This window comes from Lipotes vexillifer, unplaced genomic scaffold (assembly GCF_000442215.2).
Source record: "Lipotes vexillifer unplaced genomic scaffold, Lipotes_vexillifer_v1.1 scaffold1469, whole genome shotgun sequence".
NCBI classification, from domain to species: domain Eukaryota; kingdom Metazoa; phylum Chordata; class Mammalia; order Artiodactyla; family Lipotidae; genus Lipotes; species Lipotes vexillifer.
Window position 1 is genome coordinate 543,679 of NW_006770161.1, and position 17,679 is coordinate 561,357.

The 17,679-nt window shown below is 41.2% G+C and overlaps 1 protein-coding gene across 1 annotated transcript in view; it reads left to right on the forward strand.

Moving 5' to 3' along the window:
- Positions 1-17,679, forward strand: part of BOD1L1 (biorientation of chromosomes in cell division 1 like 1) — a 54,793-nt gene that overhangs the window by 24,127 nt on the left and 12,987 nt on the right. The window contains exons 11-18 of the mRNA XM_007446038.1: positions 1,703-7,670; positions 9,559-9,623; positions 10,496-10,580; positions 12,716-12,759; positions 14,180-14,237; positions 15,469-15,539; positions 16,154-16,226; positions 16,967-17,046. Coding sequence (XP_007446100.1) covers positions 1,703-7,670; positions 9,559-9,623; positions 10,496-10,580; positions 12,716-12,759; positions 14,180-14,237; positions 15,469-15,539; positions 16,154-16,226; positions 16,967-17,046 — 6,444 coding nt within the window. The remainder of the gene's footprint in view (positions 1-1,702; positions 7,671-9,558; positions 9,624-10,495; positions 10,581-12,715; positions 12,760-14,179; positions 14,238-15,468; positions 15,540-16,153; positions 16,227-16,966; positions 17,047-17,679) is intronic.

Consider the following 17,679-nt stretch of genomic DNA (forward strand, 5'->3'; position numbering starts at 1 on the left):
TCTGTTCGAGGGCTTTCTCTAGTTGCGGCAAGCAGGGGCCACTCTTCATCGCGGTGCGCGGGCCTCTCACTGTCGTGGCCTCTCTTGCTGCGGAGTACAGGCTCCAGATGCGCAGGCTCAGTAGTTGTGGCTCACGGGCCCAGTTGCTCCGTGGCATGTGGGATCTTCCCAGACCAGGGCTCGGACCCGTGTCCCCTGCATTGGCAGGCAGACTCCCAGCCACTGCACCACCAGGGAAGCCCCCCACAAAGTGTTTTTAATGTTCCCTCTTTACTCATTGTATGCTGTAACTTCCTAATTATAATATTTGATTGTATAATATTATATTGAATACCATAATTTAAGCATTTCCTCTTAGTTGAGCACTTAGATTATTTCTAAGATGTGATCATTTTAAATAATAAAAATATGTACATAAAACTACCCCCAAAATGTTCAGTAAGTACGTTTCTTCTCCTTTTTGCCTTATTTTCTTGAGATAAACTTTTTTTTTCACTGGGTTTAAATGTTTATGTATACATTTTTTTTGTATACATATTTATAACTCTGTAGCTGAACTATCTCAACACTTGTAAGGGAAACACTAATGGTTTAGTAATTATTTATTCATAGCCAGTAAATGTTCTTGATGTCTTTATCCAGAAATTAGAGGCATATTTATAAGTATATCCTGATATTCTAATGGCATATCTTTAAAATATTTAACTTTATTTTATGAGAAATTTCTGTTAAAAAATGATCTCATAAAATTTTATTCACATTAATTGGTTAGAACTTACTGTAAAATTAGGTTGATGAAATCCCTGTTCTTTCTTTGAGGAGTTTAATTTTAAAGTATTTTTTTAAGATGTTGATCCCAATATTAGTAGTTGTTAAAATGTAAAAAGATGCAGTGATAAATTGACCCAGAGACACAGAGGGCTTTCTGAGTACTTCAGCCCATTATTTGAATAAGAATAATTGTAGCTAGTCCATGAGTTTTTATTAGAGTGTGCTTAGTCATTAACATTAATCCCCTCAGAGCTGTACTGTGGGATAGGGAGGAAAGTTTGGATGTTTTGGTCTATTAGTATCTTCCCTTGGATACATCAGTGTATACATACGTTATATTTAACATTATTATTACCGTGAGTTATTGTGTGCATTTGAAGCTTCCTAAGTAGCTTGTCTTGCAGGTAACCTAAATTCATGGAGTTCCCATAAATAATTTGGGTTTCTAAATTAAAATATAAGAAACCTTTATTTCATTGCAAAATTTTTAAATTGACTTCATTAGGTTTTCAGCTTTTGGACTAAAAAGAACATTGCTTTGTCATTTTTTCAGCTTATATTTATTAATGACCACTGGGCATTAGTGGGCTTTGGCAACTTAGAGTTTAAGAAGGCCTCCTAAATGCACGGACGCATCTCAGGAGAAAGAACTACTCTCTAAAAAGATGCTGCAATGTAGTGGGAAGGGTACTAGACTCAGAATGAAATCATTTGAACTCATTGCTGGGTGTCAAGTTATTGAATCATGCTGAGTTTCAGGTTCCTGATGCATAGAATAAAGTTAACAATATCTACTGGCTGCTGGCAAAGGTTAAATAAGTAAGGTGTAACATGTGACAGCACTCAACGTACCATATGCACCCAAATGTTAGATGTGAATATAAAAATTAATGTTAGTGTTTCTTATATTTTAACTTTTATTTTCTTACAGCATTGTGAAAAGGAAAAAGTATCTTCTTCAAAGGATTTGAAGCACGTTCATGCAAAGAGTGAACCAAGTAAACCTGCTCGGAGACTTTCAGAGTCTTTGCATTCAGCTGATGAAAACAAAAATGAATCCAAAATAGAAAGGGAACATAAAAGACGGACCTCAACCCCTGTTGTGGTGGAAGGGGTGCAGGAAGAGACTGACATGAGAGATGGGAAGAGGCCAGTGGAACGGTCAGAAAGTGCCACAGAAGAACCCCAGAAACAGAAATGCACACTTAAAAATGAAAAGCATCTAAAGAAGGATGAGTCTGAAACACCATACTTGAGAAGCCTGCCTAAGAAAGAGACAAAATCCTCCAAGGACAAACCTGAAAAAGAGAAAACTTTGTCAGAAGACAAACTGTCTACAAAACACAAGTATAAAGGTGACAGTACACATAAAACAGGTGATGAGACTGAGCTTCACTCTTCTGAGAAAGGCTTGAAAGTTGATGAAAATATTCAGAAGCCAAGTCAACAAACAAGGCTTTCTTCAGATGATAAAGCTGAACGAAAAAGTAAACATAGAAATGAAAGGAAATTATCAATTTTGGGCAAAGATGGTAAACCAGTTTCTGAATATATTATAAAAACCGATGAGAATGTTCGTAAAGAAAACAACAGAAAAGAGAGACACGGGTCAGCTGACAAAACTAAGGCAGAGCACAAATCAAGAAGATCAAGTGATTCTAAAATTCAGAAAGATTCTCTGAGTTCCAAGCAACATGGAAGCACATTACAGAGAAGAAGTGAAAGTTACTCAGAGGATAAATGTGATACGGACTCAACTAATGTAGATAGTAATTCAAAAGCAGAAGAGGTTGTTCACAAGGAGAAGCGAAGAACCAAGAGCTTGTTAGAAGAGAAACTTGTGTTAAAGTCTAAATCCAAAAGCCAAGGCAAACAGTTAAAAGCAGTTGAAACAGAATCACAGGAAAATGTCACGAAACAGGTGACCACTTCAAAACCAGATAAGGAGAAGAACACAGAAGAAAGTGACCCAGATAGACTGCGGAAGTCTAGAGTTGAAGACAGACCTTCTGAGGAAAGTGGTATGGAACCTGCATCAGAGAGCACTGCCTCTTCAACACACGGTGCACAGAGAGAGTCCAGTCACAGAGCAAAGTTACCACTAGCAAAGGAGAAGCACAAGGGTGATAAAGAGTCAAGCTCTGCCAGACTTGAGAGAAAGTTATCGGATGGGCACAAAAGCAGGAGCTTAAAGCATAGTAGTAAGGACGTGAAAAAGAAGGAAGAAAATAAATCAGAGGATAAGGATGGTAAGGAAGTTGACAGCAGTCATGAAAAACCCAGAGGAAACAGTTCAGTCATGGAAAAGAAATTAAGCAGAAGGTTGTGTGAAAATCGAAGAGGAAGCTTATCCCAAGAAATGACCAAAGGAGAAGAAAAACCAGCAGCAAACCCTTTGGGCACTCCCAGTAGTTCCTCCCTTCAGAGACCCAAAAAAAGCAGTGATTCTGCCTTGATGCCTGAACAAGAGCCAATGGAAATTGATCTGGAGCCAGCCATGGAAAATGCATTGGAAGTACCGAAAACCCAAAACATCAGAAGCAGTAGTTCTCAGCAAGACATTGACTCAGAAAATATTACAAAACAAAAAAACACTACAGTTCTAAAGGATGAGTTACGAACTTCCATAGTAGATTCAAAAGCAGCAGCGCCAGCCTGTAAATCAGGACGTGGAACAGGAACTGTTGGTAATTCTGAAAAGCACGCTGACCATAAAAGCACCCTGACCAAGAAAGTGCATCTCCAAGGTGCTGTGTCCAAACCGAATCCCGGGGAGAAAGAGCCTACTCAACAAGGAACTCATGAAATGAATGTAGACTCTGAAACAAGTCATCGATTGTTGTCTCATGCTCTGTCAGAAAGCGACAGGGTGCAAAAGAATTTGAAAAACACCACCAGACCCACTGAAGAACGTGTTGCTCAAGGAGATACTGCTCTTGAGCATTCCACAAATGTAGACTCCTCCCTGTCGTTAAGTTCTGTGACTGCTGTGCCTCAGAAACAATCTCATGATTCACGTATAACTCCTTCAGTTGACAAAAGAACTGTTTCAGAAGGTGGCACAGCCAGCACCTTGCTTGTGGACCACTCTGAAATCCCTAACCAAAGCTTGACTGTTAGGGAATCAGAAGTCCCTAGGACAAGTGACAGCAAAGAAGGTGATGCAGTTTCCACAGTAGGTAAACCAGCAAAAGCAAGCATGGATAACAAAAGACACATTCCAGAAGGTTCCCAGGCCACTGTACTCCACAGCAAACAAGGAAAAGTAAACATGCCTCTTGGCAGTGAGTTAACAGACATGACTATGGAAAATGAGAATGTTATCAAAGAAGGTGGTTCAATGGACACGGCTGGGAAAGGAAGTAACTTGAGTTCAAAGCAGACAATTAAGCCTTCTGTAGAAAATGGCCAAAAGGATGGCATTGCTATTGATCAGGTGGTAGGTGTGAGTACAGAAAAAGATGCTGAAACTGTTGGACTTAATCATAGTAGAGGCCCAGGTGAAATAGAAAACATGCCAACTGATACTGACAGAAGGAATGAAAACAGTGAGGTGGACACCAGTGCTGAAAGCAACACTGCATCCTCTGTTTTACACCAAAGGAGCCAGAAAGCTGAGACTGCAACAGCCAGGTCTGGTAGAGCAGAAAAGACTTCCATTGCCACCAGTACTGAAGGGAAGGACAGAGGTGTTCCCCTAAACCCATTGAAGGCAGGGGATGCCACAACCACGTCTGCAGAGACAGCAGAGGGCAGGGTGGCCCTGCCTTGTACAAGCATTGAGGCAGATGAAGGCCTCACGATGGGTGTGCACTCCAGAAAGCACTGTCTTCACGTCAGGCTGGAAGCCAGGGAAGGCACCATCTTTGCTGCAGCAGAGGAGGGTGGGGGCATTGTCACAGAAGGATTTGCTGAAAGTGAAACTTTCCTCACAAGCACCAAGGAAGGAGAAAGTGGGGAGTGCGCTGTGGCCGAGCCAGAAGAAAGAGTGGCTGACCCAGTGACTGCTCCCACAGGGACCACTGAAGATGGCATCAATAGTGCAGCACCTGAAGAGAAGGATGACGCTGTGACCAGTGCAGGCTCCGAGGGGAAGTGTGATGGTTCTTCAAGTGGGGACTCAGGACTCGTGGAGGGAGCTGTTACTTTTATTAGCGAGGTTGAAAGTGATGGAGCGGTAACAAGTGCTGGCACAGAAATCAGAGAGGGGTCCCTAAGCAGTGAAGAGGTGGATGGATTCCAGAGAAATATGATGAGAATGGGCCCCAAGAAGGAAACTGAGGGGACTGTGACGTGTACAGGAGCAGAACAGAAAAGTGATAGCTTCGTCATGTGCTCAGTAGCTGGTGCAGGGCCACAGGAGGAGCGGAGGGTTACAGGGGCCCCTGAGGTCCCAGTAGATAATGACACGCCAGCAGGAACCAGTCCCACCCAGGAGGGAGGCGGGTCTGTGAATGACGGCCCAGAAGGTGAAAGCACGGTCACCAGCACGGGGATAACAGAGGAAGATGGGGAGGGGCCGGCAAGTTGCACAGGTTCAGAAGAGAGCAGCGAAGGCTTTGCTCTAAGTTCCGAATCAGAAGAAAACGGAGAGAGTGCAATGGACAGCACAGTTGCCAAAGACATCACCAACATACCATTAGTCGCTGCTGGTCCATGCGATGACGAAGATATCGTGACCAGCACAGGCGCGAAGGAGGAAGATGACGAAGGGGAGGGTGTCGTGACCAGTACTGGAAGAGGAAATGAGATCGGGCACGCGTCAACATGCACAGGGATTGGAGAAGAAGGTGAAGGGGTGTCCGTTTGTGAAAGTGCAGAAGAAGGGGATGGTCGGATTGGCACTGCAGTGGGGCATGTGGAAGCCGAGGCCGGGGCTGCCATCCCGAATGCAAATGAGAGTAATGTTGATAGCATGAGTGGTGCTGAGAAGGACATTAAAGATGCAGAGATCTGCTCCAGTGCCAAAGGGATTGTGGAAAGCAGTGTGACCAGCGCAGCTGCAGGAAGGGGCGAAGTGGCTCCAGTTCGTGAAGGTTGCGAGGGTCCCATGACTAGTGTGGCTTCAGATCACAGTGACAGTCAGCTCACCAGAAAAGAAAACGTCAACGATACCACTATTTCCACTGGCCTGTTGGGGGGCAGTTATGAGGCTCTTATATCCGGTGCAGTTCCAGAATACAAGGCTCATCACACGTCACCAGGTGAAAAAGCAGATGAAGGTATCATCACCTCTGTGGAAAATGAAGACTGTGACGGCCTTGTGGCTGCTAAAGCCAGTGTCAGTATTACAAACCCGGCTTGTTTAGCCAGCGGTAAAAGTCAAGGCAAAGGCTTGATGATTTCTACCAGTACAACAAATGATTTCACCCTGCAGCTAAACACGATGGTAGACATGGAAGAAGGTCGTTCAAGTGCCCTGAGAACTGAAGAAAGCGTGGAAGGCCCCAGAGTGAACGTGGAAGAATTTGAGGTCCCCATGCCCAGTGCAGTGTCAAGCGATGAGAGCCAACTCCCGGCTGCTAGAAACGAGGAGAAAGATGAGTGTGCCATGATTTCCACAAGCATAGGGGAGGAGTTCGAAGTGCCCATTTCCAGTGCAACAACCATCCAAGGTGCCAAGAGTCAGCAACCAGTTGTAGCAGTTGAGGAAAGAGCTAAAGGGCCAGTCTTGGTGAGCGCTGATGACTTCGATGTGCCCATGCCCAGCGCACCTGCGGAAGTCGAGAGCCCCCTCGCTTCAACCAGCAAGGAGGAGAAAGATGAGTGTGCCCTCATTTCCACCAGCATCGCAGAAGAGTGCGAGGCCTCCATTTGTGGTGTGGCTGTGGGAAGGGAACATGAGCGATCCATCCCGGGCATGGAAGAGAAAGATGGGAGTGCCATCATCTCAACAAGTTCAGTAGAAGACTGCGAGGGCCCAGTGTCCAGTGCTATCCCTCAGGAGGAAGTCCATCCCTTGGTCACACCAGCGGAGGAGACGAATGACACCTCTATGATTTCCACCAGCACCTTGGAAGGACGTGAGGCAGTCATGGTGGGTGCCGTCCCACAGGATGAAGATCAGCTCGCCGTTGAGGGAACAGAGGACTTGAGCGATGCCGCCATCATCTCCACCAGCACAGCCGAATGTGTGCTGGCCACCACTGGCCTAGACAAGCATGAAGAGAATCAGCTGACTGCAGGCAGCCCTGAAGGAAAAGATGACCTGTCAACCTCAAAGATGAGCAAGGCTGAGGCCCCTCTGCCCAGCCTAATTGCTGAGGACAACTGTCAGTATCCTGGGCCATCCACAGGAGAAAAAGAAGTGGGCCCCATGGTGGCAGTGGGCGCCAGGGAAGGGCACGACAGGGTGTCGGTCAGCGTACTCTCTGCAGGTGCTGGGTGTGCACCAGAGACATTGAAATCTGGCAAGGACTGTGCAGGCAAAGTTCAGAGAGAAGATGAAAGCCCTGAGGCAGGGACGTCGGGGGACAGCACTCCAGGCAGGTGTCCGGCAAGGGTTAGTGCGGACTTGTCTCTCGACCCTCGAGGAGCAGAGCAGGCAGCTGATGACTCCTCCATCAGGGTGCTCTGTTTGACAGCTGTAAATACTGGTGCTAAAAAAGCTGATGATCAGCAGGGGCCTGAGGGCAACTTGAAAACCACCACTGAATGTATTAATGGCCAAGAATCAGAAGTTGCTCCTCACATGACAGTCCTTCCTGCTGCCTACGCTGTAGCTCTCTCGGCTCCTAAGTGCAAGCAGGACTTGACTATCAGGAGTGATCACAGTGGCAAGTGGAGTGCTCCAGCACCTGCTGAGAAAACAGGAGATGGTAGCAGCATGACCGTGTCCTTCCAGGAAGAAGGAGGCCTTGAAGTCACTGTTTCTTCTGAAGAGAATTTGGGTTACATAGGTGAGAATCTCCTAAGTGCACATTGTTGCATTTTACAGAGATAATTGTGTGTAGAGGACATTTAAGACAATCTTCCAAAAGATGGTTTGGGTTCTAGAACGTTACAAAATAGCTCTCATCCAACTTGAAGGTCAGGCTTCTCTAAAATTGTGTTTAAAAGCTTAAAGCCTTAGACCTGCTTCTCATGTGTGATGAGGCCAGAGGCCAGAGGCTGAGAGCCAGGTCATCAGCTGGCCAAGTGTTGTCTGCAGGACTGTTGCAAGTTACTAAACCTCTTGGACCTTCAGGTTTCTTATCAATCAAAATGAAGATCCCTTACAACCCTCATTTTACAAATGAGGAAAAAGATTCAGAGAGTTTAAATAACTTGCATAGTACTCAGGTGCCTCTTAGAAAAAAAAAGTTACTTCAGAGCCTCAGTTTTCTGTTGTATAAAAAGGAGATAACAGTACAAAAACAAGCATCATTCTAACCCCTATCTGACTTATAGACTTGAACTATGTGTCAGTTCAGTCTGGCTGGCTACTTCTAATCGAGGGAGCACATTATTTTTTTAATGGAGTTTATTGTTCATATAAATGAACAATTGTTTAGAAAAGGTTTAGAATTGTTTGAAAAGGAAAAGCATTCCTTCCTGGTAGATTTCAGTGCTGGTCTTGTTAGAAACAGTTGGTAACTTTCAAAGGTGTAAGCTTTAAGCTTGGTCATTCATACAGTCCCACTTCAGACACATTACACCAGGTACCACTGTGGATTCAAATATAAATAGTCAAGATGGTAAAATAACTGTGAATCTAGCCATGTATTGTACATAGGCCGTGACACTGCAGTGTGACAGGTGCTTAAAATAGGGTTAACCACAGAATGCTGTGAGAACTCAGAGGGGGCACATGGGCTGGACTTGAAGGGATCAGGGATGTTGTCTTCCTTTCTACTCTGATTGTATAAATTGTAGCATCCTGGACTTTTCAACTGGAATAGACCTTAGATACCATATAAATGCAGCCTCCAGAGGCTGAGGCCAGTAGGTTTAGTCCTGTTCATTATAGGGACTTAGATAGGAGACATTAAGAAATAGGAACTTAGATAGGAGACATTAAGAAATGTCCCAAGGGTTGAAATAAGTGACTTTAAAATTTTCCATTGATTTTAGCTTAGGGTAAATTAAACACTCTGGAAGTTTTTTTATGACTCAACCATTGCTACAGTCTGTTATTCCTCCTGCCTCCCCCCTTTTCTTCCCCCTGAAGGAACAGAAATAGAAGGGCTTTTAGCAAAGGCAAGCTTGCAGCCTCTTGGAGAAAGGAAGGGTTTTCTTTGGGGGCTTACATGTGGGCAGGTGAGAGAAACTGGAAGTCACAGGACAGAAGAGAGAAGGAAAGAAACAACCAAGACAGGGATAGGTTTGAGCCTCTAGCAGAGAAAATTCTGTTCTCTTTTTATCCACTTCACAGTTTTTAACTTTATGTTCAACTTTGCTGTGTCAGCATGAAGCAAGTACAGTGAGTCTATTCACAAATCACCTTCTTTATTGGGAATATACCACAGTGGCCTAGAATATTTTCTTTTAGGGACAAACTTGATGTAGATCACTATAGAAACATTCCTAGAAATAAAATGTCCTCACAAATAATATTGTATCATTCTTTGTGGACAGCCATCTTAACAGCAGAAAAAACATTTTCACACACACCCTCCACTAAAAATGAGTAAATGACCCCTTGCCTTTAATCTGAGAATTTTCGTATATATTCCTTTTTGCTGTTTTCTATTGACAGCAGAGGAAGAGGGCATGGCATACTAGATAACAACATTCGGTTACCTTTTGATTCAGGATGTATTTTGCAAGCAAATTCTTGAATTGATTTAGTGCTTTGAATTTCATTAGGCACTGAAGAGTCTCCATTGAATGATTTGGGAGGATTGGGACTGAAAGCCAACTTGAAAACTGAGGTATGGCTGGTAATTCAGTTATGCTGAACTGTCAGTGGTGTAAGTACCTTTTCACCATATATAGACATATGTACACTTGAGCAGAATATAGTTCCTGTATTTTGTATAGCTATACAAGCAGAGTATAGCTTCTCATTGTACTTAAGACATTTAAGTTTTGTTATCTTCACATCCTATAGGGGAATAGCTAAGAACCTCAGTACCTCAGTTAATAGTGCCATCATCAATTCCATCCATTCAAACCAGAAACCCGAGTCACCCTCAGTCACCCCACATTCAGTCCATTTCCAAAATATAACTTGAATCCATCTATTTCTATTTCTACAGCTGCCACGTAATCTAAGCCACTACTTCAGTAGTGTCCCCATTGGACTTTCTTCCTCTCTGGTCCCTCCTCTAGTCTTCACACAGCCCTGAGAGCTATCTTGAAAAACATAAATTAGGTCATGTCATTGCTCTGCTTGAAATTTCCAGTGGCTTCCCATCATACTTAGAATAAAATCTAGTTTTGGGGGTGTGTTTTGCTTTTGCTTTTGTTTTTTTATCACAGCGGGCACTGCAGTGGTTCAGGGTGAGCTGTGGTGAGACTTGAGCCTCTTGAGGAAGTGGGGCAGATCAGGAAAGGCCTTGTGTGTTGTACTCTTTTACTTTAAAGCAATAGGAGAGCCATTGATGGATGAAATTAGTTTTATATTTTATTTTTTTGTTTCTGAAGGTTGACAGTATTCATTTTTAAATTTCACAAACTTGAAAGTAGACTTTTGTCACAGGATGTTGGGTGTTTTGTTTAATTCACTTGAGGTGAATTAAACTTACCTTCTTATTTCAAAACCTCATTTAACTTATTTGTTATGGTGCTTTGGACTTTTTAGGTATTTGTGCCATCAGAGGAAGAGAAAAATCATGAAATTCCAGCACCACCAGAAAGTCCAAGTGGGAGAAAGCTGAGTGGAGTCGGTAAACTCCTTTTAGTGGTTGTTCACGTTACTTTTTCCTTGAATGTGGTTTTATCTTTTATTGCCACATAAAATTAGTAGCTAACTTGTAATAAAACATCAGCAGGCTATATGGATTTACCTCTCACGTTTTAACATAGGTTAGAGGGAACTCTTTACTATTTCATTTTTAACTTATACTTTTTCTCATGAAGTATCAATATTATGTCAATCAATATTATGTAAGGTAATTGTTTAAATCCAATGTCTCCAAATAATTGTGGCCAAACAAGTTGCTTTGGAGCAAACCCTTGCTCAAGCTCACAAATGTGTCAATGTGGCCCTCCTTGTCCTTTCAGGTGCTATCACAGTTCACTTCCAAAAGTCTAGTCTCCGGCCCCTGTTCCCACTTCTTTTATCCTCACGCTCATGGCTCCTGGGCTCTGACAGTTGCCCAGTTACTGAAGCTACTCCCCGCTTGCATAGCCTCTTCTCAGTCTCTCTGTGCAGTAGTATTCGGTGTCCACTAAATATTTTTTAGGGGAGAGCCTCAGTGTCAGACAGGATTAGGACAGCGGCTCTCAAACACTTTGGTCTCAGGACCACTTTACACTTTACAAATGACTTCATCTAAATCTGATTACCTCCCAAAGACCCTAACTCCAATACCATCACATTGGGGATTAGGATTTCAGTATATGGGGTGGGTGGCAATATATTCCATGTGAGGGGAACAGAAACATCCAGTCCATAGCATTCAAAAAACTGAAAAGTTCAGGTAAAGCATGATTCAGGAGCAAAGACACAGCTTGCAAAGGCCCAATTTCTTATCTTCTCCTTTAGCCCCCAGCAGAAGTAATCACTTTCTCATTCTTGGTCTTTAGGAAGATATCTTTGTGCTGTCATTCATGGCTGAAATCCTGAGACTTATTCTGATTCAGTTTAGGTACCTGAATTATATTGTTCTTTTTTTTTTTTTAACTCAGCCATATATTGTGGGCAGCCTTCATTGTCATTGTATACAGATCAACTTCATTTGTTTTAATAGTGGTCTGTAACGCATTTTCCCATTTGCTATTAGATATTTTAGTGGTCTCCAGTTTTTGTAGTTTTTGCTAGCTGCAGTGAGCTTCCGTATGCATGTAACCATGCATTTCCCTAAGTGTTTTCATAAGAGTGAGTTGAGAGGTCAAAGAATATGTAAGTTTTGCATTTTCATTTCAAGCACTTGATACTTCCCCTAATTTGGAGGCAAATATTGAAGGATGAGTAGGTGTATATTCGGTGGACAAGGCAAAGAGAGAGGCAGTGTGTATAAATCCTCACCCGGAACTATCTGGGGCAGTCAGGGTGGGGACCTTCCAAGGCACAACCATCTGAAAGGGCAGCCTTCAAAGTATGTGACCTCAGAAGCCTTATAAGCAAAAGTACCAGGCAGTCCTGGAAGACCACCCCAAGACCTGGTAAGCCATTCATGCTCACGTGTTAAAACCCTAACGATGACTAATCTATCCAAAACTTGGACAGATGCATTAATTAAAATTTGTGTGTATATGTTATAATACAAATAATTAATATCCCATTTGTTAATTGTCAAGAAGGTAACATTTTTGGATTCTGAAGTCCTTTGTTCCCACAGTTATATTTCAGGTTACTTTACTGTGTTTAGGTAGGGTTCAATAAGAGATCTACTTATGTAAAGGGAAGTTGTTTTTAAAAGAAAAATGTGTGTTCTGTCATTGTTGATTAGAAACAGTAGACCTTGTACTTCAGGTTTCCAAAGAATATAAATAGACCATTGCCGTTTGAAGGGATAGGATCTAACTTTTTATTTAACGGCATTATTTTTAAATGAACCAGTGTAACACTGTCGCTTAACAGTTACAGCAAAGGCCTTCCTTCCACCGTCCTTCTAAGCTTCAGATCACCGGCATGGCTACATCACTATAGTGATTTAATGGATCACTGCCATTACTGTAAAAATGCAGGCAACATTGTTTTTCTGATAGTACGACAGAACACGGATTGTATATTTCACAAAAGCAGCTAGGCCACTTAGCGACATATTCCGACTTAACTAAAAAGCTCTAAATTTGTTTCTCTGTGGTTCAGAAACAACATTCAGTTTCCTTATTTCTCATTTTTATTTTTGAACAGCTGAACTACAGAGGGAGCCTTTGTTGGTGATTGAATCACTAAATGTAAGTCACTGTAATGGTTAGAGTTTTGTTGTTATCAGTTGGGGTTGCTTTGATTTGGGGTTTTGAGAGTGATTACATTTAGGGGAGGGGCTGGCTGTGCATTTCTTTAGGAGACAGGACGTGCTCTCCATTCAGGTTCAACCTACTGACACCTTCAGTTCCATGTTCAATTATATCCACTGATGTCAGGAAATTTAGTTGTTTTTCTCAGAAAAAAGGAGTCACTCAATTCAGCTGCACTGTGTTCTAGTGGCTGTTTAGGCCAATGTCATGAAACAGCACTAAGGAAATAGAAGGTGGCCCAGATCCCTCAGACTAGGGAACTCGCCTGGTAATCCTAATGAAATCCTTCAAAGAGCTAGGGGCTTTCTATTTTTTTTATTACTATAATGGGATTGCAAATTGAACTGTGATGTCTTAAATTATCCTGGTGCTGTAGACCAAACCGACTTTAAAAACTAGAGTTCACTTTATGTCTTTAGAAACCTTTTGTGAAGACACTAAACTATAATTGCTATATATACATATTTTTTCCCAGCTGTGGCTCTCATAATCCCTTTTGTGCTTGAAAGAGTTGGGGTTTTTTTTGTTTTTTTTTTTCTTTCTTAGTGCATAGAGAAGTGAACAAGTAAAATGCTTTCAAATTACAGACAGCTACATTTTTTCCAGTGCCCCTAGAGGACTCAGAAGAGCTTTGCTTCCTACCAGACAACTATGGCATCAGAGGGCTTACCTCACCCTGTTGAGACATCCCAGTCTGTATCTAGAAGCTCACACACAGTCTACTGAGTAAAAGGAAGAGAAAAGCCCCACTTGGTTCTGTTCAGGTTTACCCTCCAGGAGTTAAAAGGATTCTAAATGTGGCTGAAACCTCCAGAGCTCCCCAGCATCCTACCTTGTTTCCCCGAATCCCCCAGCTGGCTTTTTCCCATCTAAGCACAGCTGTCCTTTCCAAATATGAAATTCTGTAACTAGGATTTAGAATGTTGTAGGATATTCTAAGACTTCCTCTCTGTTTTAAAAAAAAAAAAAAAAAGTACAGTTGACAAGATTCCCCAGAGGGAAACCTTATGACAGAATGACAGAATCCCTCAACATTTTTTAGTAAAGAAAATCTTCAGGGACTGTTGGATGGGAAGAGAATTCATAGAATTTGGAAATTTTTTCTCTCTTATTTCTTACTCTTTTGCCATAACCATTTTAAAGACAAGGAGAATAAACACAGTGGGATGCTAATTTGTTAAACTGAAACTTCTTCAAAAGAAAAATGCCCTATGCTCTTGAGCTTGTGGGTGAAATTTATTTAAAAAACACGTACTCCAGGTCCTTTAAGCGTTCCCACAAACAGCCAGATTATTTTCTAGATATTCAAGATTTGTGTGAGATTATCCATAAGTAACTTTTTCTGTTGCGTGTTTAGGTCGAAAATTCAGGCTCAAAAACAAATGAAATTCATAACAAATCTCAAAGCAGAGAAGGTAAGTTAGTGAATTTCATAGTAGTAATTTTAATATTATAATTATCATTTGTTCAGTGCCTTCTGTGTGACATGCCCTGTGCTAATTATAATTAGTTTGCAAATTTTCACTCATCTAATTTATATGAGCCATTACAATGAGTGTTAACAGCATCACATCTGTAGGAAACTGAGGCATGGAGTGGTCCAGTGTCTCATTCAAGGCCACGTAGCTTGTAAGTGGTGCCTTGCCTTAAATAGCTATTAGAACTTTGCCAGAAACCTCACAGTAGATTTATCCAATGTGGATACAAAATGTATAGACCCCAGTGGTTTGTATCATAGGAGAGGCTCTGTGCTAAGTACTTAACTGTTGATTTCTGACAAGCAGTCTCAATTTGGTAGCAGATCAGGGACATCACATTTATGAGGCTCATCGCCCAGGAGTCAGACCTCATTGCACGCAACCTGCAGAGACTGCCAACCCGAGGAATAATTCTCAAAACAAAATGTAGAATTTTGTTGATTCCTACTGATTTTGTTGATTCCCTATTCCAAGAATGGGGAAAGAGGTCTTAATCCCCTATACAGTTATTTTTATAACAAGTTTTACCATATTTCAAACCAAAGTAAAGTGGCAATAATTATAAACACCCATGTATCCATCACCTAGTTTTGTCATATCTTAAAATGCAGTATATTTGCTTCATAACGTTTTTAAAAAATGTTACAGATATAGTTGAATCCATATTATACACCCCCCTCCCCAATCCCAATCTCTTTTTTGTCATGTTGACATGTATAACTCTAGTTACTTTACTTCAGTTGCTCTTTAGTATTCCATGGTGTGAATATACCACAGTTACTATTTTGCTTCTTTTGTTAGTGGACATTGAGGTTTTTTGCAACTTGTCCCAATTACAAAGAGAGCTACCATGCATGATCTATTATTTTCCTTAGACACTTGTTCATACTGTGCTGATACAGGAGCTGGGGGGAGAAATGGCTTTGAAATTTGCCATGTAAATTCCAGTGATTCTCTTCCCTCCTTCAACTCCATTTACTCAAGTCTAGAAATGGAAATCATGGAACTTACCAGACATAGTTTTTGTGAGGATCCCACCACAGTCATTTGTAAAGTATCCTTTCTTCTTTTCCTTTCCCCTTCCACACACACCCCTAAAATAAGTATTGGAGTGAATACTTAAGGTGGGGTTTTGTTTTTTCTTTTTTCTTTTGTATTTATTACTCAGAGATATCCAATAGTGGAAAAGACAACACAGAAGCCATAAGAAGTCATAGTGTTGAAACAAATCCTAAAGAGGTGGGTTTTCATAAGAAACTCAAGTATTTCATGTTTTATGCATAGTGCTTTCTCCTGTGCATAAAGGCTTTTACCTCTTTGTGTATATAAGAAATTAAATGTATGTATTAAGAGTTCTCCATATCACTGTTACTTCTTTATGTTCTTGTAAGGTTTAGGTAATTTGGCAGGTCCCAGGATTATTTGGACATGTCCCTACAGTATAGTCAAGGATGTTTTTTTCATATACTGCCATTCATCAGCCCTTTAATAGGCCACCAAGACGGGAGAAAAATGTTGCCAATTAATTTATGACATGCTATCAATTGTAAGACATAGTTTGACTTCAGAGATGGTAAAATGAGAATTTTTTTTAACGTATTTTAGAATTGTTGAAATACAGTATGTAACCAAAAATAGATATGGATATTTTGTATGGATTTATATTAAAATCTTAAAAAAAAAAAAACCTCAGGCTTACGAAATGAGTCTAACCCAAATCTAGATGCCAGAAGCATTATTCTAGACTTTTAAAAAATTTATTCCAAGGGCTAGAAACTAATACAATGTGCCCCTCTTTAAGTAGATTTGGATCCAAATTCTACTGTCTTTAATATAGTCACTCTTAATTCTAGGTTGAAGAGGAAGAAAGACACATGCCTAAAAGAAAAAGAAAGAAGCAGTATCTCTCTTCAGAAGATGAACTGGGTATCTAGAATATATATGTTCCTGTTTTAGACATCTTTGAAAATCATATTATTTTCACATCCAAAATAATGGGCCGGTAACATAGAAAATTCTTGAGGGTAGTAATTGTTTACAACTCTTAACTCTAGTGTGTTTCCAGACCAACTTGACACCTCCAGGGTCTTTTCTGGACTTGATCTAGAAACTAGATTATTCCCTGCAGAAGACCCAACCCCTGGAAATCACAAAAACCCAGGCTTCCTCTGTAACCTGGGCCTGGGCCCCAGCCAGGTGCCATCAAGTAAATCTGATTCCCAAGAGCATGGTCTTAATTGCTAAGCCATACCTCTTAGGTGCTAACCTGTTCAGGAAGTTAAAAGTGTCTGTGGACAGAGATTCCCTGGAGGTCCAGTGGTTAGGACTTGGTACTTTCACTGCCATGGCCTGGGTTCAATCCCTGGTTTGGGAACCACAGCCACACAGCTCAGCCAAGAATAAAAGAATCTCTGGAAATGCTATGTCCTAAGCCTTCTCCACAGAACCTCCTGCTTTGTTGATGCCATTTGAGCATTTGTAGATTTTTTTTATTTTATTTTTTTGGTTTTGCTAGGGCCAAGGCCAGTGTTCAGTGCTCAAATCACATGACATCATAAATGCCTAAGAAAGAAGTCTCAAACTGTCATTTTTTAAAATAGAACTATGCATTTCATTTTTTCATTTGGCTTTTATTCCTTTGTGATTCTGTGCAAACTGATTTACAGATGATAATCCAGATGTCCTGGATTCCATAATAGAAACAGGACAGAGGCAATGCTCTGAAACTGAGCCACAAGATACAAAGGTACTTTTTCCACATATTAATTTTAAGTTTTAGGGGTAACCTAATTACATCACTGTGTATACTTATTTTGTATTGTATATATGTGTGTGTGTGTGTATATATATATATATAGTTCTAATATCCCTTTTACTTTATGTATCTCTAATAATAAAAGGTGTATATTTTTTAGGCTCTCTGCAAGATTGTATTAATATCACAGTTTAGATATAATCATTGCTTAGGTTTTTGTTCATATTATTGACTTCCTTAGGTTTCTAGGTCCTTTCTTGCCAAGTGTAATATGCTTTATTACAGATATACTTACATGAGAACGGTGAAATACGGTGATACATACTGTTTAAAAATTTTAACATTTGGCTTTCTCTTTACCACAACTCCAGCCCCTAAAATAAAGGTAGCCCAAGGATGGGCCCTCCCTCATTGCCTCTTTTTTCCTATGATCTTATTTTCACCTTGTGACTCAGAAGCAGCTCACAAATTTTCATTTCTGCTCTTACCCTGTCTTTTGTTCTAGGCCCAGATTTCTCCATTTCCTGGTAGATAACCTCTTCTTGGGTTTTCTCCCATTTCCGAGACTCAGTACTTCTCAGTGTCTATTCCAGTCCACCTCCATCTTCTCGTTCTCTCTCTTTC